This window comes from Drosophila ficusphila, unplaced genomic scaffold (genome assembly GCF_018152265.1).
Source record: "Drosophila ficusphila isolate 14025-0441.05 unplaced genomic scaffold, ASM1815226v1 contig_414, whole genome shotgun sequence".
Taxonomy (NCBI): Eukaryota; Metazoa; Arthropoda; class Insecta; order Diptera; family Drosophilidae; genus Drosophila; species Drosophila ficusphila.
In genome coordinates this window covers 9,618,323-9,643,064 of record NW_025064328.1, presented here as the reverse complement: position 1 = coordinate 9,643,064, position 24,742 = coordinate 9,618,323, and the positions used below count along the sequence as shown (strand labels likewise).

At 37.5% G+C, this 24,742-nt stretch overlaps 3 protein-coding genes across 3 annotated transcripts in view; all 3 read left to right on the top strand.

Annotated features, from left to right (window-relative positions):
* Nucleotides 1-906: 906 nt before the first annotated feature.
* On the top strand, nucleotides 907-1,398 carry LOC108090302. The gene is made up of 2 exons (XM_017188912.2): nucleotides 907-1,121; nucleotides 1,182-1,398. Exons 1-2 carry the CDS (start codon nucleotides 1,055-1,057, stop codon nucleotides 1,304-1,306), a joined length of 192 nt encoding a protein of 63 aa, XP_017044401.1. The 5' UTR covers nucleotides 907-1,054; the 3' UTR covers nucleotides 1,307-1,398.
* A 13,018-nt stretch (nucleotides 1,399-14,416) lies between these two features.
* LOC108090326 (mucin-19) overlaps nucleotides 14,417-24,742 on the top strand; it is a 90,811-nt gene continuing 80,485 nt past the window's right edge. Inside the window, exon 1 of the mRNA XM_017188939.2 lies at nucleotides 14,417-14,519. The gene's annotated coding sequence lies outside the window, so the exon portion shown is untranslated. The remainder of the gene's footprint in view (nucleotides 14,520-24,742) is intronic.
* Nucleotides 14,442-24,742, top strand: part of LOC108090339 (protein GSKIP homolog) — a 55,602-nt gene continuing 45,301 nt past the window's right edge. The window contains exon 1 of the mRNA XM_017188955.1: nucleotides 14,442-14,519. The gene's annotated coding sequence lies outside the window, so the exon portion shown is untranslated. The remainder of the gene's footprint in view (nucleotides 14,520-24,742) is intronic.

Below are 24,742 nucleotides of genomic sequence, written 5' to 3'. Positions count from 1 at the left end.
TATACTTTCTAGTTAAATCATATGCTATATTTTATATTATATGCTATTCTGCAAGATATTTTTATCGAAGAAACAAAAAGTTATGTTTGGATATAGTTTTAAATAAAAAGAAAATTAAATGCTTCGGAAAATCAAATCTATTTTAAGTTCAAGTTAATACTGTAGTGTTAATTTTATATGGTAAAATCGATTGGATATTATAAAATCATTTTGGTGTTGAAGACATATTCAGTTTCCTAACTTTTTGTGGTATACAAGAATACTTTAAATAATATGAATTCTAAATAAGAGCAAAGTGTTTTGTTTAAAATGTGTTTGTTTAAAATTTTTATTTTAATAATAATGATCACTTTTAATCGTATTTCTTAAAAATATGTAAGTTTTGTTTTTATTGTACCCTATAGGGCAGTGTTTCCCAAACTTGTCGGGACCGCGACCCATCTACACAAAAAATTGAAAGATCTATATTGCAATTAGTACCCACCAAAAATCTACCCGCGACCCACCAGTGCACTGCAGTGGGTCGCGACCCACACTTAGGGAAATACTGCTATAGGGGATACATTTACATGATAATAATTCGAGTCTAAATACACATGCACTTGTTTTCTTATGTCCACCGATAAGACGATGGAAACGCAACAATTACAAAATAAATTAGATCTTGAAGTCAAATCTTTTAAAATTCTTTATTGTATGAATTTAAGTTGACTTCTACTACTTGGTCAAAATAACGAATACCCTCAATATTTCCTATAACGTCATTACTGGTTTTTACGCAGCTTTAATCATTAATATTTCTGAATGAATAAATTAAATTGTAAAGCTTGAATGTAGAAGCTTTCAAGCTGCATTGCCAGCGATCTGAACTCTCAGTTGTTTTGAATGGATTATCAAGAGTGGGGGTTTCAGAAAAACCCAACGTGTTTAAAGTACTCTAGGGTATTTTCTGCTATCTTGTTGTTACTCAACCCAAAGATTAATTGTTGCGTCTATATAAAACGTCTACTGAAGGGTTGATCTCAGTCAGTGTTTAGTCTCAATTGTCTCAACAATGAAGTGGATTTCGTTATTGTTTGCACTGCTGGTGCTTTTTACCATTACAAATTTTGGATCTGCTCGTAAGTTCAACAAATTTGTGGCACTATGAATTCATTCTATTATAAATATTTCTATCTCAGGAACTATTCCTAGAATAACTATTCGAAATGGCGATATTATTGTCCATGGAAACTGCCATGGATGCACTGCTCGAGCCTCAAAAAACTCAGCGTCTTTGAAAATTCAATTTACTCGAAGATGGTGAATTTGTGAATTGTAAATAAAATAACTCAACCAAGCCAAATATTTTAACTAATTTATTAACAAAAAAAATAATAAAAATATACAAAGTGAAAAGTTTCGTTTAAAAATTTAAAAAAAAGGATAAATAAAATATAAAAGTTAAGTGTATTAAAAATAGAACAACAAAAATGTGATAGAGTATATACCAGAAAAAAGTTATACTTTTAATAACCTTCCAAATGCAAACGAATACAGAATAAGCCATGTTTTCTCTTCGGCTGACTGCCCACCTGTGCCTTGCTTCACTGTACTAAATTAATAATAGCCAAATTGCAATGTTCTCGTAAATTTGTCGTAAACTCAAGCCTGGGTCGTAAATCATTCTTGGCCGGAGCGAGGTTCCGTTTCGGCTTCTGTTTTATGCCTCATTGGTGGAAATATTTCAACAAAAAGCATAAAAATTGCCATCATATTTGACTTTACCCGGGCCAGACCTCTTCGTACACGTGTTTTCCTCGTTTTTCCCAGCGGCAGCGGCATTTCCACGTACCGCTTTTCGCGTCCTGTGAGCCGTGTCCTTTGTGAGATGTTTTATTGCCAAAGAAAACCGAGCGAAGGCAAACCGCTGTGCGCCTGTAAATGACTCCCCAGGCACCTTTATATTGACTCGTAAAATTGCGACATTTAGTTGTATGTGTGTGTGTGTGTGAGGGGGGTAACCCAACCCCCCGTCCCCTTCTCTCCATTTTCCTGCCTTCTTTTCGAGGCTGAAGTCTCTCTGTTTTCGGAGGGGTTTCTCGGGGCTTTAAATTTGATTTTTATTTGTCCCGACCGTTGTTACCGGCAAACGATTTTTTTATGGTACAAAAAAATCTCCCCGCTCTCCTAGCCTTTGATTTCATTCAGCGGAAATTGAGTTTTGGCTAGAGAGAAAATTGTGGAAAACAATGTCAAGTTAAGCATGAAAAGAATCAAACACTTCATAGATTTCCTACCACCACCTTTTTTCTGGTGGCAAATAAGATTTGTCCTCGAACTTTCATTAATTCCGTTTGCAAGGTATCGGGAGATTAATTGAATTTTTCAAGTACCCAATCGAAAGCAGTCAATTTTCCATAATTAAATTCATTTCTTTTCGTTTGTACTCAATACATTGCGTATACGCACAGTTGCACATATAATTTTCTGTCTGCAGTTTCATTCTTTCATTTTAATGGTGTTTATTTGCTCATCCTCAGTGAAAGTGGGCTTATTTTATTTTTTCATTTTCATTTTCAAATTACTTGACCCGTAAAGAAATTTTAATGGTCAGAAAAAATTGTAGAAAGTCAGCAGAGCGTATATAATATAACGAACATAATTTGTTCAATAAAAGCAATGGACTGATGCATTCATAATGATTAACTTTTTTCTGCAAGCATTGGGGGCTTAAAATACTCCTTAAAAGTTGATATTATTTAAAGGTTTTATATTACTTATATTATATCTTAAATTGATAGCATTAAATTAAATACCCATTTAAATTGTATTTTGGAAAACAACAGACATGGTAAAATTCTTAATTTCAGTAACGATACAATTTAAACATTTAACATGAATGTTCTTTTAAATTGTCAACCAAATACAATTTTCCCTGCAACTGGTAAAGAAACCTAATTATGCACTCGAAATGCTGCACCCTTGGCGCAATTGCCAGAATATGCATTCAAATTTTGGCAAACACAGAATTTGCCTGCTACTTTCCTGCCATATTCGAGGGCATGGACATGTGGCCAATATGGCCACCATCGGCCCCCCGGAGGGGTTCAGAAAACAATTGCCCGGCCACGCCCCTGCAGCCGCCCACCATAATCCCCGCAGCCAGCGGGGCACATCCATCGTCCACCCACAAGGCCGATCAGCCGGTCATTCAATTTTGCAAGTACGAGTGCTCCGCCCTCGGGCGCCTGCATTATGCAGCTTACCTCGGACTGATTTCATTTTCGTAATTACCTCACCGACTCGGCCAAGGGCCCCTGTCCTTCTGCAGGTATCTGCAGTGAAAGAAATAGCTACAATTCGACTTACTTAATTTAAATAAGAAAAAACAAACTTTATGAAATTAAAATATTGTTTGTGTTTTAAAAAAAAACTATTTTGTAACTACTTCAATCTATAAAGTGTTAGCATTTCAAAAAGCAACGATAAAAAATATATCTTGAGTGTTTTAATAAAGGTTTTTGTTTTGTTCTTATATATAAAAAATCATTTAATATAACTCAGCAATTTTCCTCCGCGGGAACTGGAACCGGGAATACTTAAAGTAAAGTTCATCTGTTGAAATGCTGTTGATGTGGTTTGAAGATAAATTCCCAGGTTTTCTAATAATGAATAAATAAATAAAACCATGATTTTAAATTTGTTTAATAAAATCGAATGCCACAAATAGAAATTCCCAGATTTTATAATCTTAGTACAGTAGACTTGATAAAAAAACTGTTTGATTATTATAAAGAACATATTGTAAATATGATTTTAATTCAAAATGTGAAATAGCAAAATTTCAAGTATAATAGAACACCAAAATTATATTATGCCACTGTTACCTTTAAGACTTCATCCACCAAATATTTTCTTAAATATTTAAATAATTCAAGTGCTATACCAAAATGATGATGACTGCTTAGAAACACAAATAAATTCCTCGTTGTGTTAACAAATGTTGAAGTAGATTTCCCGAAACTTATTTCGCTCAGTGTTCTTCTCCCGTAATGGTTATCGACAGGTGGCGCAGTCCGGCTTTGGATGGGTGGAGCTGGCTTAACGAGTTGATTAAATGCTGTAATTGATGGAATTGCGAATGGGGATGCAAGGTGTAAATGATCGGCTTGGAATGCCGCCTGGATAAACATGTCATTGTCGTTAGACGACGACGACGACGCCGGTCGATTGGGTGAGCCCCAAAGTGATTTGCGATGGGTCCGGGCCATCGGTGGCCATCGAACGAACCCTTTTCATCCATTCCACATCGGACATCATCAGTGGGCATCAATCAGAGGAGCACCGGGAATGCGACCGTATTCATTTCATAAATATTTGCGGCCAGGGGTTGCGGGGCACGACTTCATAAAAGGGTCGCAGAAAAAGGCAAACGAGAGCGTGCTTGGGATAAAAAATGATTTAAAAATTGAAAGGATTATGGGCGAGCGGCAACGGAGCGCGTTAATGCTGATGGCCGGATGGTTGGAGGGTTGGAGGGTTGGATGGGTTCCCTCGGGTCGGATTTTGAATTTTGGGGCCGGGTCTGCTGGTATGTTGCTGGTGTCGCTGTCAGCCAAACACAACGGGGCTGAAATCAACGAAGATGCCAAACAGTCCCTCTGTTGTTGGCCAGCAATATAATTTGAACAGGAATGAAAAATAAACGAGCCGAACGAGACGTGATTTTTTGAGCCAGGAGAGAGCGGGCTGTACAAAAAAATATAACGCGTGCAGTTTTTTTACAAGTCAAACCAAACATGTGAACAAAATATTTTTTATTGCGGTTCACGAAACCGGAATAGAGACAAAAACTGTTTTTGGTAACAGAATGGAATGAACTGAAGTATCACCTGAAGTACAACAAAACGTTATTTATTAGCACAATGACATTGGTTGTTTATTTTTCAATGCCAAAAAAAACAATAATATGAACGATGAAAAGAAGAGAATAAAATATTACCTTGTTTTTTTGTAACATGTACCATAAATGTAAAATAAAAATAATACAATTTTGTTAAAAAAAAATATATATATTTCTAAGAAAACATTTAAACATTTTTTAAATGTTTCACCAAAGCACCGAATTTAAGCTTCTGTGTAGTTACGTTTTTGTTACGTTGAAACCATTCCAATTTGTCCACCCTCACCCCTTCTTTTACTCAACCACTTGCAGTAACGCCTTCTATTGAAACACTGAGAAAAACATAATTTATAATAATTGTGCATTAAATTAAAATACATCTTTGTTGGTGCGAAATTAGAGCCCTTAATTAGTTAATTCAAAATTAATTTTTTTTACATTTTTAGTTTATTTAAATACAAATATTTTCAACATATTAATATTGATATTGAACAAGAAACAACAAAAACTACTTTATTGTTCAAATTAAATATGTTCTGTATTTGTTGTATTTTCAATCGATTTTATTGAAAGCTTTGCACAAAAATAGTATTTATTCGCGACGTGATGTTTTATTTCCTTTTATTGTTATGAGGCAAATGATTAAAACAACGTTATAAAGCATTCTTTAATTCGTACAATCCCTTACTTTCTCTCAGTGTATTCACATGGGTGGGTTTTTGCCCAGCTTTGTCTGCCTGCTTTTCCTTCGCACCGGACTGAGCAGAACAACTTCTACGGCTGCTGCTGGCAGTTTGCACAACGATAAATGTTATAACTGAGCTGGGGATTTGCTGCTACTGTTGGGGACTTTGCGGAGTGGAAGTAGAAGTGGAACAGCTGGCGCTTTTCGGCTTGGACTCCGACTTGGACTTGGACTTGGACTGACAAAACTCAATTTATTGTCGGGCGCCGCGAGCAGAGAGGCAGAGGCTCCCTGCCGAATAAAGCTCCCCACCAGGACATTATCCATCTATCACATTTTCTGTGGCTCTCTTTCATTTGCCCTGTGGTTGTGTTTGTTCGCCTGGCATTTCGACATTTCCCCCCGCTTTCACATTTTCACATTTCCTCATCCACATCCACAACCACTTTCCCGACGGCAGGACTTTATGATGTCCATTCTCGCTTCTCGGCGTTGACTGCTGAAAATTGAAAATCATAATCGCATCAACTTTCTGCACCGAAAACTTTCCCCACAGTCTGCGGAAAAGTTGAATTTCTCTTCTCGACTTTCTCCCCATCCCCAAAAGTAGGCAATGTTCGGTGTCTGAATGCTAGAAAGATAATTTGTTGAGATTAGTTTTACAACACAATGCCTGCGAGGATGTGTGTCCTTACCAGCTCCTGTGTGTGTGTGTGTGTGTGTCCTGGTTAACCTTTGCTCATTGTGGTTGCCTTTTATCAGACAATCCCACATTTTGGGGGGCGTCGGTGGTGGGGCTTTGGTGGTTCTGGCCAACTTTCGTGCATATAAATTATGTGCAAGTTGATTATAAAACAATGCAAAGCTGGCCAAAAGTTTTCAGCTCAAGTTGACGTTAACTTTGATAGTTTGGCTCGGACCAACTGGGATCCCTGTCCCCCCTGCGGTTGAGTTTTGGGACACTTAATTTGGGGGTGGCTCAAACAGCTGCTCCCCACCGGGGTGGTTTCTATTTCAGGGAATATTTATTGTGATGGGGCATGGATGTTTAAAAAGAAAATGAATAACGTTGAGATTTCCTTTTAGGAAGGGTTTTTCAACTTCATTTTCCCATTTGTCCCCTTTTGGTTCAATCCATTAAATAAACAAAAATAAAATATAAAAATACCAATCAATCAAATATATTCAAGATTTGGTCCAACGCTAGTTACACTTTCATTATTTAAATGTTTAAATAAAATATTAAGAACCTTTTTATATAAGCAAAAGTAATTATTAATTGTTTGAAAAATTTATGTTAGGGCATCCACTTTTTGTTTTATTACTAAGCTCCAACATATTTGTCTTTGTTCATATTTCATTTTATAATACTTCAAACTTTAATAAATTGTTTTTAATATTTTTTGAGCATTTTTTTTTTATCCTCCTATTAAAAATTAATCTGTTTATATCTGTTAAACACATTTTTAATAATTTTTCGAGGCTTAAAGCTACAAAATTATAATCCAAACGCATCACGCTGCCATCTCTTCGTGGTCAATCAGTAGCCGTCAGGCTTCGGCTACATTAAGTGGTGCCATCATACCGCCATCCCCCCGGCAACCACTCATCCCCCCCCTCCCCTTCCCCTTCCCCCTCCCCTCACCGAATCAGCTCCTCCTGCAAACCGAATCCCATTCCCCTTGTTCCCATCGAAATTAGCGTCGCTCCGTTGGCCATAAGCCTGTCATGATGTGGCAAGTTGGTAAGTTGCTGCGTCTGCCTGCCACAGAACAGAACTTGTGGTCTGCTTTGTGCCATGTAATTGTTGATTTTATGCGTACGCCTGGCCATTAACGTGTTGCCCCAAGACCGCCGAGCTGTTGGCCGTGAAAAGCGAAGCGGCAATTAGGCCAGTCACAACTAGCGTGTCCACCGCCCAGCCAGCCAACCAAACTTGGGGATGAGGTGGGAAAATTATTGTTTCGGATGTGTAAATTTGACCAGAGCCATTTCCAGTTATTCTCGGACACGACAGTCGGAATGCAATGCTATAATTTACTATAAATGTTAAACTTAACCACTGGCACTTACAATGCAAAGATAATTTTTTCTTATACAGATACCATATGCATACTATACTTATGCTGCATTGGCTAATAAAATTATATTTGATAAAAAAAATTAATTAATAGCAGACCGAAGCTAAATACATTTTCTAATAAATGGTTATTTTATAAACTGATTATTATGCAGTACAAGCTTGGAGGTAAATTAAAAGAATTATATTACAAGTTGCAAAGCACTTCGAAATCCAATTATTGTCTTAATTAAGTTAAATTTATTAAATAGCAAATTTTCTTTAATCAACGAATTTCTATGTAGTGAATTTTAGTTATATTAGATTATATAAAATGTTATTATTTATATGTTAAGCTTACTGGATTGAGAATGATTTTTGTTTTATCTTTAATTACTAAGAGGCATTAATCACAAAAAGTATGAGTTTAATATTACCAGTACCATTTCCATCTAGTTCAAGTATTTATAGCCAATGTCAAGCGCTTAGTTCGCGTCAGTTTTGAGCATCATCAACATCATTGTCATAAAATTAACATTAAAGTGGCAAAGGGATCATAAAAATAAAAATGAAATCAACGTATTAACTACACGACACACACACACAATCGCATTTACAACCCCGTCAGAGACACCCACACCATTAAAGGAATGGAGATGGGGGGATGAGGGGAGAAACACAAGGATAAGCTCGGCTCACGCCACATGGAAAATGGAAAAGGCAACGAAATAAAATCAATTCAAATAAAAAGCATAAATACGACCACAGGAAATGAAAATGACGACGATGACTGCGGCAGAGCAGCCCAAGGGTGCGTGCCCAAAAAGGGGCGAATCAGGGGGGTGGTGGAAAATGGGAAAAACGGGGAAAAAGGGGGTGGGGGGTTTGGTGGGCGGACAAACATGTAAGCGCACATTTTACGGCACAAGCATTTTCGCTTAATAAAATGTTAAGTGGGGGAGAAAAAGCGACAGACAAAAAGCAGCGACAGTTGATGAAGGGCAAAGGAAAAGCCAAACGGGGTGGCTGTGGGTGGCTGCTTGGGTGGGTGGTTCGGCTCTCTCTACACCCACCCACCCACAACTCACCCAAAGGACAGACAAACTGACGAAATGACTGACAGTGCGCAAAGAGGAGGGAAAAGGGGGAGGGGAAAGGGGGCAGCGGGGAGTCGAGTCTGACAGAGGCAGAGTCGTAAAATTATATTTACAACACAAACAAAGCTGTCGACAAGGCGTGGCATCAGGGGCGGCATTCGGCGGGCTGAGGGGGAGGGGCAAAAGGACGATGAAGCTCAACACAAAGATAAGCATGAAGCGGATGAGAGACCGACACAGCCAAAAAAATATAAAAAATAGATATGTGTATATAGAACCCAATATAAGAAAAGCCTTTTGAATAACTCTCACTTAAACCTGATCAAAAATATTAATTTTTATAAATACCGAAAAAAAGAAATACAAATAAGCTCCTAGTTTGCTGAGTTGGAATAACATTATTGCCTTGTTAAAAAAGTAAAGTGATTTATTGACTTTCAAATAATCATAAATGTGTATATATAAATATAAATGTACAGGAATGCAGGAAAATATACAAGAATATTATTTTTGGCAAATAAACCATCACATGCTGCTTTAATTATCGACCGAATTATTTCTTAATCTTAATAAAGTGTTATTCTGATCAATCACATTTTAAAAAATATCACTTTTAAATAAAGTAACTAAAAAATATTGGGTAATAGGGGATTCAACAAAAGTTTTCCAATGCCAATTTTCTCGCAATGCACGCACAGATAAAGCGAAAGGGACAGACGTAGAGAGAGTGAAAGAGGGGGAGAAAGTAGCGCCAGCAAAAAGGACGACGCTTTGGTCGGTCCCTCGCTTCGTTTGCTTTCACCAGGAGAAAGGGGGAGCAGGAGGGAAAAGAGGGGAAGGAGGGAAGAGAAGGACGAGGAGGAGCGCTGGGGCGAACAATTTCCCGCACTCAAAAAATAACAATGGCGCGTTGAAAATATCCGCTTCCGTTCAGAAAGCTACCAAAAGGAAAATACCCGAGCAGAAAGAGACAGCAACCGAAAAAAAAGAGATGGAGCGATGCAGATAGAGTCGTGGCAGCTGGGAATTTTCGGTGGGCGATTTCGGGGCGGAGCGGAGGGTGGTGGGTTTTTCAATGGTGGGCACGTCACACTCCAAGAATTTAATTCAATTTGAGCACAATGAAATCATATTTTGCAACAAAATGTGGCAAAAGTGGAATGGGCGCTGTCAAAATCACAGAGCGCAACGCTTTTCATTTCGCTTTCCACATTTTCTACAAGTCCGAGTGACCGACCAGCTCAAGGATGAGTTTTCGTCCCGAATATGTTGGCATTAATATTTATTTATCCGTCAGCTGAAGTGGCGCCCTTTTATTATTCATACAGTGTCCTTGGGGGAAGGGAAAAAGAAGAGGAAGCAGCTCTTGTTTAAATAGCGCATAAAATAATAATGGCTTCATTAGCATTCCCATTCGAATTCTATTTATTTGCCCACTTTTCAACGCACATAATTACATAATTTGCTCGGTGCGGGCGGATGTTTATACATGTGTATGGCTAAATGTGTGTATGTATGTATGTATGGCTCAATCTATGTGCAACACTTTTGGCCAGAAACAAGCACAAACAAACGCCTCTTGGGGTATTATTTTCATTTTGACAAGCAACACACAGTGGCTGGCAAAAAGGATAAGCCTTTAGCAGATTTCATAATTTAAATTCAAATAAAATTAGTTGAATATTTTATAATAATTTCGTATTTCTGTAAAATATTTTATTAAGTATATATTAACTTCTATAAATCAATAAATCGATTTATTGCAAATTCAAAAACATTTTAATAAAATTTATTATAGCATACATTTTTAGGCCATTTTAAATGATAGCAAAAATATTTAATTTCCGGTCAAACTAAACTGACCTCCAAAAACTACAAAGACAAACATCATATACAAATTGCCTAAGAAAATATAATATGTATTGGCAATTGCATTCCTAAAGGTACATTTGTGTCGCCTTATTTTGCCCGGAACTGTACGGGCAGGATTTGTGAGGCTTTCTGAGGTCCTTTGGTCCTTTGGCCAGGCACTGAGCCGTAAACTGAGGGCATCCAGTGGCAACGGACCATTCCGGAGTGAAATATTGCCAGCATTGACAAATGTTGTTTGCCTGAGCACCCTTGGGCCCAGGACGTGCGTGTCCTTTCCACACACACACACTCCCCTCTCCCTCTCTTCCCCTTCCCTTCCCCTCCCTCTTTTGTCGCCCACTTCCTGTGTTTGTGTGTCAGCAATAAAATGAAAAATATTTGAACTCTTGCAAAAAGCGCACAAGGATATCAATTCCCCAAATGCCTTCGATGTTCGTGTGTGTGTGTGTGTGTGTGTATGCGTGCATAGTCAAATCCAACTAGAAATCACAATCACAGCAATAAAATTGAGAGAGCGTGCACGAATGCCAATGGAAAAACAAGAAGTAAAGGAGCAAACACTTTGCCCAAGTATATTTGGTTGCAAAGCACAAACAAGTTTTCCAGCAAAAGGAAAAGCCAGCGGGAAGCGCCGAGTAGGAGTTTACCGGAAAAGGTTGAAAGTATTATGAAACAGGGCTGGATTGGAAATATAATAAACAAAATTGTTTAAAAAAATACTTTTACTTTTTTTGATATAAGCCAAATTGTTTTTTATAAAATTCAGTTTATTTTTTAAAAGTAAAATGTAAAGAGTTAAGTACTGTAATACTCTAGTTTTCAAATTTTGTTTGTTAACATGTAATCCATGTATAACGATAAAAAAATTTTAGGATACATTAATAAAATGCAGTAGAAAGCCAACAAATAAAAAGAGAATAATAGATGAAAATCAGGAATCAAATACAAAACAAAGTTGATGTAAGTAACAAGTAAGAGAAATCCGACATATGTATGGCTCTACATATATTTTACATTTAATTTACAAGCCGAAAGCTAGGCAACGTTTTTTATATTCAGATTCTTAAGGTTGCTAATCTTTTTGTATTGCGAACAAGAATAAATGGTAACGTTTATGATTTCTTAAATGTAAAAATTAGTACGCTTACGATATTTCCCCAGCACTTATCTTGACGCCCCTGAACAGAAACCTGGGTAAAGTGGAATTTATTTGCCTTCGATGAGTGCCAAAGGCAACTTTTAAATTGCTCGATGACGAATTGAGAATGCCCATATCTGCGTTCCGCCTTATTTATGTATGCAGGATATCCCTCGCCCATCCTGGAAATAATAAGCCGATGCCTCAGGAAGGCGAGAATTACCACTGTCAAAGTTACACAAAGGTCAAATGGAACATTATGGCTTTATTTTGCGCCTAATAAATCTCATTATGTCATTATATGCTACTCCCCCAACCGCCTCCAAAAACAACAGCAAAAAAGGCCGCAGGATGGAGTGGCGATGGCGGTGAGGTGTGCGTGCAAGTGTGTTTGCCTGCGTGTGAGCGTGCGTGTGGTGAGAAGGTGAAAGACAATAGGAAGGAGAACCAGAAGACGAACAACTACAACAAACGGCAACTGACTATAGGCGAACGACATGCCAATCAGTAATCAATCCTCAGGACCCCACCAAAAACAATTTGCAGAGGCATAGCAATAACAAGAGCAACAACAACAACGATGTAAGCAGCGGACAAGTGAGAGACCACACGACGGCACTGTAAACAAATTGGAAAGAGATGAACATACATAACTGCGCAATATGGCGTCAGCAGAGAGAGAGAGCGAGAGCGCTAAAGAGCGCAAGAGCGAAAAGCCGCCATTAAAGAAATGCCGCTCAGAGCGCGCTATGCAGCGACTGTGTATGTGCATGGGAATGCCTGTGTGTGCGCTGCTTGGTGTCTTTGTATGCGTATAAAATGCCGCAGGGTTGCCAGGATGGCTCGTAAACCTAGCATTATAGTTCTCTAGAAAGGAGACCCATAAAGTTATGCTCAAGGCAAATGTATTGAAATTAAATTTAAGAAGTACAAACTAATTCTAAGCTAATCAAAATGTTATAGGTACCAAATCATCCCCGCTAAAAAATTGTTTTCTCTCCTTCACACACCCGACAACCCTGCGCGTTGCTAGCCAACTCTCGCCTCTCAACTTATGCGCGTTTGTACGCGTTGCTCCTTCGGTTCGTTCGGACAGCACGGATAAAACGCTGTCGACAAACAAAAACATAAAAAAACACTGAGCGGATCAGGTTCTATATTTAATCAAACAGCAAACAACAATCCATTAAAAACAAAACAAACAAGCATTCAAGCCAGTGTGAAAAGTAAGCAAAGTCGTTCCATAGTGTATTTTTCATCATGTGTATTTAATTTAATTCAACAACAATAAAAAGTGTTGTTCGCCTCTCGCTCTCTGGCGTATTCGCGTCTATCTGTGTGTGCGTGTGCCTTAGTGTTTCGTCGCGTTTCAAGCAATTAACCCAAAGCAGCGTAGAAATGCCAAAAACGCATTAAAAATTATTACTCGTAGCTGTCTGTCATTCACAACAAAAAAAGGAAAAAGAAGAGTGACAACAACAAGAAGGAAAAGAGCGACAATCATACACAAGTGCTATTTGCCGCTACTCATAAAACAAATTACCCACTTGGGCTTGACTTGTGCGTGCGTCTGTATGTGTGTGTGTTAAAAGAGCAGCGTAATCATCATCACCAAAAAAAATACTACTAAAAAGTAGTAGTAAAAAAAGAAAGGAAAAGGAGAGGAACCAAAATGAGAGTGTGGCACTGGCAATATGTTGCTGGCAATAACAACAAAAACAGCAACAGAAGCTTCATCAGTTGAATAGTACCGGAATAAAATTACTATACAGTCACTGTGTGTATGTGTGTGAATGCTGTCCTCCCTCTCGCTCTTTCTCTTTCGCCCGCTCTCGCTCACTCTCGCTGTGTATGTGCAAAGCTTTTTTTATGTTTCGCACAAACATTGCGGTAAAAGAACGCCGACAAACGACGAACCCGTCGTCGCTTCGTCGCTCTCGCCAATTTCCGCGCGTGTGCAAGGTGAAGTCGCGTCGCGTCAGTCCGTCGGTCGTTTAGCCTCTCTCTCACTCGCCCGCTCTTCGTCTCTCTGTCGCTTTGTCGTGCAACAACTCCCCCGTGTATTTTTTATGCCCCAAGCTCTGTTCACCGCCTCTCTATATCTGTATGTACACATGTATGTGTGCGGTGTAGCAGCTTCTGTTCTGCCAAATACATATGTACATGCGGAGAGAAGGAAACAGAGCTTGGACACGCGCGCTCTCTCTGTCGCTCTTGCCTCCCTCGCCTTACTCAAAGTGCCGTTTTTTCGTGTATTTGTAGAGATATAAAGGAAAAAACAACAACTAACCTCATAAAAAAGTTCATACATTTGTCTTAAAAAAAAGAAATAGAAAAGAAAAGCAATGCAAAAAGTGTCAAAGAAGTGAAAAACAAGCAGAAGTAGAATCCAGCAGAAGCAGAGGAAAGCAGAAGGAAAAGCCAAGTTTGACTCTCTCTCTTTCTCGCTCTTACATAAATGGAAAATAATTCCTGAGATTGCGCTGCTAGGAAAATTTTGCGGATTTACATTTCACCTTCCGTTAGCTCCGGGAGCTGGGAGTTTGGGAGTTTCTTTTGTGGATTATTACGCCCTCTCGCGTGCTCTCTCCTCCCACCCCCTATCAATCGCTCACTGTGGGTGCGAGCAGGCCGGCAAGCAAAGGAATCATCACCTGCCCATCGCCACCCACCGCCCATTGCCGCCCAACCCCCGCGCCCTCTTTTCATCTTGGATGCTGTCTATAAATCGGGAACGCGCATATCCAGAGCAGAAATTGCGACTATTTTGGATTTATAAAAAGGTAAAAAAAAAACTATATCTTTGCATTTAAATGAGTCCAAGTAAATATACAATTAGTTCTATTTATTCCGGTTTTTTTGTTATTTATTCATTCAAATAGTTTTTTAGTTGTTGTAAAAAAAAAACTACATACATATATGAAAATGCATAACTAAAAACCATTACTTAGGGTTTTATTTATGAGTTAGTACTTTGGTTTTTTTGGTTTTAGTCCGCAAACATCTGAAAAGATTAATTATTTTTTTTTTTAATAACAAAAGTTGTGGAATAAGGCAACAAAATATCTATTGTTAAAGGTTACATATCTTTAAAATACTGCCTAGTTTCCCACTCACTCGCACAGTGGAGATACAGATAGAGACGGAACGAGAGATAGAAGGAGAGAGAATAAGAGCGAGCCTAAATTGATTTCCAGTTTGATTAATTACTGCTTGCCACTTACCGCTGCCGCATTTAACACAAGTATTTCATGTACACACACAGACAAACATTTTTTTTTCGAGTTAATGCCAATTAAGGCGTTTCAATCTAAGCCGATTTGTAATTAAATGGAGTTTTTTGTTGTTATTTTGGGCGATTAGAAAATTGACAGGCCTGGTGTGTGTTTTTTATGTTACCTTTTTGAGATTTATTGAAGTGGATTTAATTTGGGTTTTTGTTCGGCACCAATGGAATGGAATTTCGTTTTGCAAGCGTAATGTGGGAAGACAAGCGGAATTCGCGGGTCAGCCAGGGGAGGGGGTAGAGGAGGAGACAAAGGCAAAGGGAAGGGGGCGCAGAGTGGGAAGGCATGGGACCCGGAGTCGGAATGGAAATGCGAATCGGAATCACGCTCGCCTAATGAAGCCTGCGGCGACGCGTCAAGCGAACCGAATATCAAACAGCGAAAACGGAGAACGAGCAGCCGAACGATGAGCGATAAACAAAACAGGAGAGCGGTGCGGGGGTTGTGGAGGGGGATGGTGATGAATGGGGGAAGGCACTGGGCGTGTTTTGCATTTACTCGACTTATGAAAATGAATGTCGCGTGTGTGTGGCGATATTTGGCCAGAATACTTGATAAAGTCAAGTAAGAAACAGTGGATTAAGTAAAATTTTTAAAGTTTGAATTATGAGTTTGTCTAAGAATATAAATGGACTGTGACGTTATTAATACTTTTTTTTTCAACATTTTTTTTACATATCTTTATAAATTAAATTAAAAAAAAAAACCCAACAAATTTCTTTTGAGTTTTAATGAACGTTGCCAGTCTATACTAATATTATAAAGAGGTAAAATTTGTTTGTTTGTTTGTTTGTTTGTTTGTTTGTTTGTTTGTTTGTTTGTTTGCAGGGAATAGGCTCCGGAACTACTGGTCCGATTTAAAAAATTCTTTCGCCGATAGAAAGCTATATTATCGTGGAGTTAAATAGGCTATAATTTATTTTGAAAAAAATTAGGGATCCGTAAGAAAATTGCAATATTGTCGCATATAAAGTGAGTTGCTACCTCATCACACTGACAAACACGCTCCCTTAGCATTTTAACTCAATTTTTGTGTTCACTGTGAAATTGTGAAAAAAAAAGAATTTTTATTCAATTTAAGTTGAACTGTGAAAATTATGTGGATCGTGCATTTGAGGATAAATTCACCACTCTGTCCATAGTCCAAAATGCATAGAGGACGACGTGCAAACATTGGCCGCAGACATCCAAGCCAGCAGCCAGTATATTCACAAAACTTAAGCGAAGAAAGACAAATGAGTACATGGAGATCATTGGCATCATTCAATCGCATGGCATTCCAATATGACCCCACTGCGAACTACAGTGATAGTGAAAATTTAGATATTGGACCAATGGCGACTATATACCGATATTGCAGTGCGTTAAAGTTTAAAAGAGAAACGGCTGGATTGTGCTGCGCAAGTGGAAAAGTCAAACTGGAAAAGTGTTAAATCACCATCTTTCTATACTTCCATATATTTGAAAAATGTTGCAATATTGACTTTTATGTTGTTAAATTGTGTTGACCAGCGAAGCGGACACAGGACCTCTAGTATATAATATATATGTATCACTTTGTTTATCTCTCTGTTCCTAACCCTCAACCTGTCTATGAATAATGTGCCATAAAATATAACGTTTTTTATAGACCATTGATTTGATTACTTTGCTTATCTGCAAATTTAAATTCTCAACTAATTCCGGAAGCAAAATCCCCGTCGCCTTATCTCAAGTTTATTCAAATTAAAGTTTATCTCTCATGTGGAGAGTGTTGTCTATTTCGTTTTCGTATCGTTTACTCGTTTTTCGCTTTAATTAAGTAAACAATGCAGACGCATTTCGAGTAAACATGCCAAAAGTGTTTATTTAAACAACTGTTTAGTCATAAATGCATAGATACATTTACCGATACTTTTACACCGAGCCGCAGATACGCACACGCAGATACAATTAAGCGACTATTAGACAGAGCTCGCTTGGCCGGGCCATAACATTAAAATATTTTACACAAATGGCCGGCCAACGCAGCGACAAAGTAAACCGCAGAAAGTGTCGGACGTGTGGAGGGGGGGCGGGGCTATGGGGCAAGTTGCCGGGGAGCTGGCTTCCAGTGGCGCACACAATCGTGACGCCAACTTAGTTACGGTCATTAGCACCAGCAGCGAGCGAGCCAAACTGAACCGTGCTGAACTGAACCAAGCTTGTGTGTAAAAAGTGCATGCACATAGATATGGAAACGAACCCGGGAACATGCCAGCATACATACATACATACATACATACATATATAATAATTTGTCACACTGTGTGCCGGTAAAAGTTTCCAGCTATCGCCGAGATAGCTAGACAACCCGTCAGATACAGTTGATATTCGGACAAAAGAACTTGAAAGTATCGCATGCCGACTAAGCTGGGAAATTTAGATATGGTTTTTTGGTAGCTGCTTTCATATTTTGTTTTTATTTAGGATTCTCATAATATTTATTTTACTATATTCGTTTTTATAAGATAAGATTTTATCCCTTGTTGATTAACGCCACTTAATGCTACTCAAAAAACATTGTTAATTGAAATGCTTAATAATTCAAAGAGAGTTGTCAATTCCAAAATACCACAGTGCACATAAGCATTGATCCACTGTAACCGCAACTACCGCAGATGGCGGCCAACAATTGCAGCCAACAGCCACGTTAACCGACTTTGGTTTGCGCATTTGCTGAGAGCCCGAGCGTAATTGCTCGTTCCCCGGCTCTTTCCATTGCCTCCTCCTCCTACAGCAAATGTGTCAATTGGCTGACAAAATATTATACGAATATAATTACAGTGTTCATAATTTGTAGCATGTGCCGGCGGTTGTTACTGCTTTAGCTGTGCTGTGCTGTGCTTTGTGTACATTTGTGTTCTTTCGGATTTAGCCAGTAGCAGCAGAAAGGCGAAGTAAAGCAGCAAAGCAATCTGGCATTGCCCCGTGTGCAGACATTTATTTGTCCATTTGTCAGGGGGCCAAACAAATGGCAAAGCCCCCGGACTACTGTTGCCCCACCCAGCGGCACGATTAGACTTAATTGATTTGTTCAATTTTCATAAAACGCCCGACAGTGACAAACGTTTGTTCGTTTGTTAGTCGGTTCGATTCCGCCCTCGCCCGTCTGACTTTCCGGCTGTCTAACTGCCTATCTGTCCGCCCATGCGAATTAGCAACGAGCTCGAAGTTTGCAATTTCAATTCCAATTCCAGCAATGTGAAAATGGATTATATTCCGTTTACTCTGCATTGACAAGCGAGAGCCAAGGGAATACTCAGTACAAATTAAATGGGGATTATTTAATTTCAGCGAATTCAAATGAAATTGATTATACATATTTATTAAAGTAAACCAGAAAAACCTATTCTCAAATCCACGAAAGCAATTATATGATTATCATTTATCGCATTTTTATCTAATATTGATTTTGGCCATTAGTAATAGAAGCCTATATAGCTTAAGAAAATGGATAAATTATAAAAACTTAGCTGGCTGATTGAAAGGGATTTAAAAATAAATTAAAAATATTAGTACAATTTTAGAAATAAAAAAAGAACTATTCCTTTGTGATGGCTTTTTTACGATTAGATAACAAAAACTAGCCCTAAGCCATCAAAATTTTTCATAATACTTACATACAAATTTATTTTGTTTAATTTTATTTTAGAGTCTTTATAAATCACAAAATGTAAAAAAGAAATTAGAAAATACTCACGATAAGATAACTGAAAGACTTCGTACTCGTAACAGAAATATTATGAGTAACCGTGAAAAAATCAGATATATTAACAACCATTATTACCTAGTGCGGAACAAATCGAATAAATTGTGTAAGCTTTCATCTAAACCCATTTGCTGTCATCAGCGACAATAGCGAGAAATGTTTGGCACCACTAAATCAAGGGAAACGAACCATAAATAAGCAATTCGAACTATTAATAAATTGCATTAAATTTGCAAAATACAAAAATTTCAAATAAGCTTAAAACAAGGGCAGCCGACGACGGGGGTCGTTCGGGGGCTAATAACAAATAGCCGGCAATCAACAAGAGCGTCATTAAAAAAGCAAATTTCTGAACACGCTAAACACATGTAGGAAGGCAAGAACAACAATAAAATACGGGGAAAAAACAACAACAATAATAGCAACAGCAACAATAACAACAGGGGCACGAAAGCGTTCAACGTTCACTAGATAATGTGGGCCAACTACAACAAGTACAAAAACAACAGACGAACGATGCAGAGGCGAAACCGAGAGATACACAAATATACAAAAACTTAATTCCCATCACGAGAAACGAAGCAAATTGATTGTGATGATGTTTTTCAAATTGACTCTGGGCCGAGGGGCTGGCTGGCTATATAGTGTGTGTATCCGTGAGATACAGTATCTATGAGCCAGGGTGCCGCCTGCCAGCGGGTGTCGGATCGCGCAGTCAGCCATGTAAATGGATGCTTTTGATAATTAATTTATGCTGCCAGCCACAGGGCGGCCCGAACATGCAGATAAATTATATTATACTCTCACACACACGCAGCCAATATCAATTTACATATTTTTTTGGTGGAAGAGCAGAGGCCAAAAATGAAACAAAATGAAAGCTCAATAAAAAACCACATTTAATGTCATTTAAACAAGTTTAATTTTATGCACATATTCGTATTATTTCCCGCCGTTCGAATAACTCAATTTAAAATGGGTGCAGGCGTGGAATCGTCAGGGGCTGTACAAATTCAATAAATAAGAACAATTAATTATAACGTGTAAATATAGCAATATCACATTGCGATAATCTCAATTAATATTTATTTTTTATGACAGAGAATAAATAACATGCAATGCAAACAATTTCTGATAAGCAGCCGCCGCAGGCAGCGTAAACAAAAAAACCTAAAAATAAACTGAAATTCCGCTGTGCTTCAAATGTCTATTAAAATATTTCATAATTACAGAATTGTTTTTTTTTTTGGCTGACATAGGTTATAACAGCTATTATTTATTGTTCTCTGTTTTTTAGGTTCATTGCAATGACATAAAAACAGTTCTTTATTTAAATTCAACATCTGTCATAATACGAATTTGTGAAAATACGTGGAATTAACTTTATATTCATTTTTATGATGTGTTAGAAGTTCATGAGATTGAGCCCACAAATGTTTTGAAATTGATTTTACAACTTCAATTTTAAAATTGTTCTAATTTCTTTTTACCATTTAAGGCATTGTTTAACCGTGCTAATTGAGCGCACATACAAAAATTGTCTCGCAATTTGATAAACGAGCTAAAGTTTCCATAACAACAGCGAGGAAAAAACTGTTGTAGATTTTGACTTGTTTATGTCTTATCTGAGTTGATATGTTGTTAAATGGTTTTTTTCATACACACGCGCCGACAATTTTGTGGCCAAAAAAAGAAAGAAATCGAATGGCGTCAACTAAATTTAGTTGGGAAATCGTACCGAAATTCCGGCGCCCACAAAACTAAAGCATCTTATTTAGTTTTGGTGGAATCTTTCAGACATAATCCGTGCCGAAACACATTAAGGGGTTATATACCTTTTTCAGACTCAAAAAATCGAAAAAAATTTTATGATTTTTTTTTGATGTACATACTTTCAACAATTTTTCTGCAAAATTTTTTAGAGATCGGGGCACTAGAACCTAAGATACAGCCGTTCATAGCGCACGGTGAACATGACTACCTAATGTCCACCTAAACCTTTAAACGCGATTATCTCGGAGTCGCATTTTTGAGAAAAGGTCATTGCGGTGAGCATGATATCTCGGTAACCACTACATCGATCGATTTGAAATTTTGGGGGATTGTTTGTAGATACAATAGCTAGTTCGTGAACGAAGGAATTTTTTTTTCGACAAAGTTTTCTATTTTTTTGGGGCGAAAAACTAAATTATTAGACCTCAAAAAATCGGTTTTTTTGAAAAAATAATCACTGTAACTGTAAAAAATTTTTTTCGTAAAATCCTTCGTTCACGAACTAGGTAACACTATATACTAACGTAGTTTTTTTTCATTTTTTTTTTAGTTGAGCGGTTTTCTTGTTTTCATGCTCACCGCAAGCCTCTAATGAAAAAAGGACTTCTGCGGGAAGGACTATAACTTCCACAATACTCAAAATTTTCACTCGAAATTTTATACAAATGAAGTTAAGGACACGTACTTTGATAAAATTTTTATTGAATTTAAATAAAACAATGGTAACATGCTAAAAAAAAATAAATAAAAACCATGTATTTCTCTGGTGAAAAAGGTATATAACCCCTTAAGCAAAATGTATCTATTGGTCATGCAAAGGTTTTTCAGATGTTTTTCGTGTGTCCCATAAAACTCACTCTGTTTATTTGCCTAGCGGCTGAATTGTGTTGTTTTGCGATGGGGAAACCAAGGGGAAGAGGAGGGGTAAGGTCTCCGAGGTTCACAGTCCATCAAGCTGGCTCGTTTTGGCGAGTTTATTTGTTTGACTGGCGCGTCGGCTTCGACTCTGTTTTTTTCTTTACTTTTTTTTCTCGTTTTTTTTTTTTTTCTAAATACCAGCTAAGCATTTGCAACCACCAACAACAATGAGAGCGCCTGCTGGGCCCAATGCTACTGGAGCTTTAACTGCTTCCTCAGCCGGCAGCCCCGGCTCCCTAGCTCCCTCATATTTATTTTGATATCTTTTATGATTCTTTATTTGGCGGCTTTAGCTTCCCCGCAACGCAAATGAAACTCACAGCGAGGTATCTTTTTTTTGTTGATTTATTTTCTGTGTGCCCACCTCCTCCACCACTCATCTTTTGGCCCCTCGCCTCAGTGCTCGGGGAAAATGTAAATAATCAAGCTAAAGGAGAAGGCAACTTTATGGTCGAGACGGATGGCTGGCCGAGGAGAGGCTCTCGACTCGTATAATGCTCCTCCGTTTTGACCGCACAAAGGGGGGAAATTGTATAGAAATGTGAAGCATTGAGAGGTTCGTTTTGTGAATAGTTAGCCAGGGCTTTTAATACTTTTGGAATAAACTTGTAAGCTGTGAAATTTTATGAAATATTTATTTGATTACATGACTAAGAAATTCTTTAAAGTTTTGTTTTTTTTATTCGTTGCAGTGCAATTGCCAAGAAAGTTGGTTTACAGTATTTATTCTTAACATGCTTAAACAATACATAATTATTTTAGATTTATAATTACAATCATGTTCGTTTTCTGTTGTCAGTTTTATATAATAATAACAATCTCTTGTTCCATACCCTATATTTTAATAGAAAAACAAACACACATCTCCAGCGAAAAAACCCGCTGTCTGCCGGCTTAAGCTTTACGGGCATAAAAAGATTATGCCATATATAATGCTGTTTGTTTTTTAAGTTTATTTTCCATTATTAATTTTTATGTACCCACGTTTATTTTTTTTGCATATATTTTAATTTTTTTTCTTTGAAAGGTTTTTTTTGGTTCGGTTTATTACAAAAGTTTTGCCGCACAATATTTCATGTTTATTAATGGGGGGCTTGTCTTTTGTAAATTGTTTAATTTTCTGCGATTTTTTTGTGTAATTTACGTAAATTGCCTTTTGTATTCGGCATGATTATCGTGTATACATATATAGATGGATTGATGTATATAATAGTCATTATCCAAATGATTATAATGGACATTTGCGTGATAATTGTGGGTATTGAGAAAAAACAAGATAACTCCCTGTCTCTTTCCGTCAATAAATTGCTTAATATGGCAGCCTGCAGATGATTTCTGATGTCGATTTTTCAGATTTATATTATTTTGTTTTCTGCTGTCTTTTTGTGGTTGCATTAAATAATTATCATAATTTATTGGCATGCAACGAGATTCACGAACTTGACTGATGTAAAAGGGAAGGGGGCTAACAAATTAGTTGCATTTCAATTGGCATAAACTCAACTTGGCAGCTGTGGCTCGCTTCTAACTGATTAAGTCCAGTAAGAGAGGTAGGAAAACAGGCTGAATTCCATTGACTTGCTTTATTGACTGGCGGTATCCGTTGGATACACACACTTGGCACTCTGCGGCTTATTAATGAACGGCAATTTGATTTCAATTTTCCAACTTCCAGTTTTGTGTTTCTCGCCAAAAGCGCTAAAAGAAACGATCGCAAGATAAACAGCAGTCGAACTTGAGTTTCTCCTTCTTCATTTCCCAGATTAATGAAGTCGGCATAAATCAAGAAAAAAAGGAAGAATACGAAAACAAAACAAAAGCTTAAATTAAATTTAGCATATTTTAACAAATATTCATTAGGGGCTTGTCAGTTTATTAATAGAACATAAGACTTTCTTTACGCAAAATGTAAACTAAGCTAATTTAAAAACTACCAATCCTATAATTACAAAAATTAAACAAGTGAATGAAAAACATGAATACTTATAATCAAATCACAGCTCGTTAAAAAAAGTAAACCATCGATGAAAAAACGAATATCAGGTATTTATTTGTTGTTTTAAAGTTTTAAACACACCGTTTTTAGGTTTGTGTGCGTTTGTGTAATAAATCGCGTGCCGTTTTAACACTTTGACGTGCACAATTGAAAATTGCGAAATGGCTTTTTGCTTGTTGCACTCTGCGGCACTCACCTCTCCCCGTTCGTCGGCTAACTGAAAAAGCAAATTAGCTGCAACATTTTTCTTTTCCTTTGCATTTTGCCAAGTGAGAAGAAACACTTGAGGCAAAAGCTAAGCAAAACGAAACGAAACGAAACGAGAAAAACGAAACCGAACAATGCCAAAAAGGCTGCGAAAACAGACACGTTAACTCTTGTGTTATTTTGTTTGCTCGTTTTGCTTGTTGTCTTTTTTGTTTGCCAATTACAATCGGCTTTTAGTTATTTTTGTTTGGTTTATTTGCTGTTTACAAAGCTCAGTGCAGCAGGGAAAATGCGAAGAATGAATACAAAGCAATTTGCAAATAAGTTGTTCAAATATTTTCTCATTAAACTCGTTTATGACCATCAGCATTTTTCAAACTTCTAGGGGCTATATACGTATGTAGGTATGCAGAAAACGGACTTCACTTTGTGTGTTTGCAATTCTGTGAAAGCAAATAAAATACATTTTCTATCTGTCTATCTCATTTCGCACTAATAAATTTACAGACTGCCACACGAGAAACGGCAAATTGCTGCCACAAATGGGAGCAGCAGCTGCCATCGAAATTTACACTTGGAATAAATTAAATAAAATATAAAAAAAAGATGAATGGGAAATTTAAAAAAAAAAAATGGTGTAGTAAACGTTTCCAAATTTATTTTAGAAATTTTTTCAATAGTTTTGCATTCGATTAAATGTTACCTTTGGAGCAATGAAGAGTTTTAAAACCTATAAAACTTGTTTTCAAGTGCATCTTTGTGCAAAACGAGATTAGGTTTAATGAAAACGACCGCTTGTGCAGCTGACTCCGGCGGTGTTAATTTTTCCGACTATTTTTTTTTTTCGTTGCTGTTGCAACTGTTTGCTCACCGCCACCCGGCAGCTCCATAAAATCGCTGCGAAATTTGTTGCATGCTGCGTGCGTGCAGCCCAACTAGCTAAACTTGCAACTTGTTTCACAGCATGCCACGAATTTATGCACTGCCCTCTTTTCCCCCCTGCTCAACACTTAACCGAATTAGTTTCAATTGCACATTTTTCAAATGCCTCGTGATAGCTGTTTTTTTTTTGTTTTTTTTTTTTTCGTTTCGAAC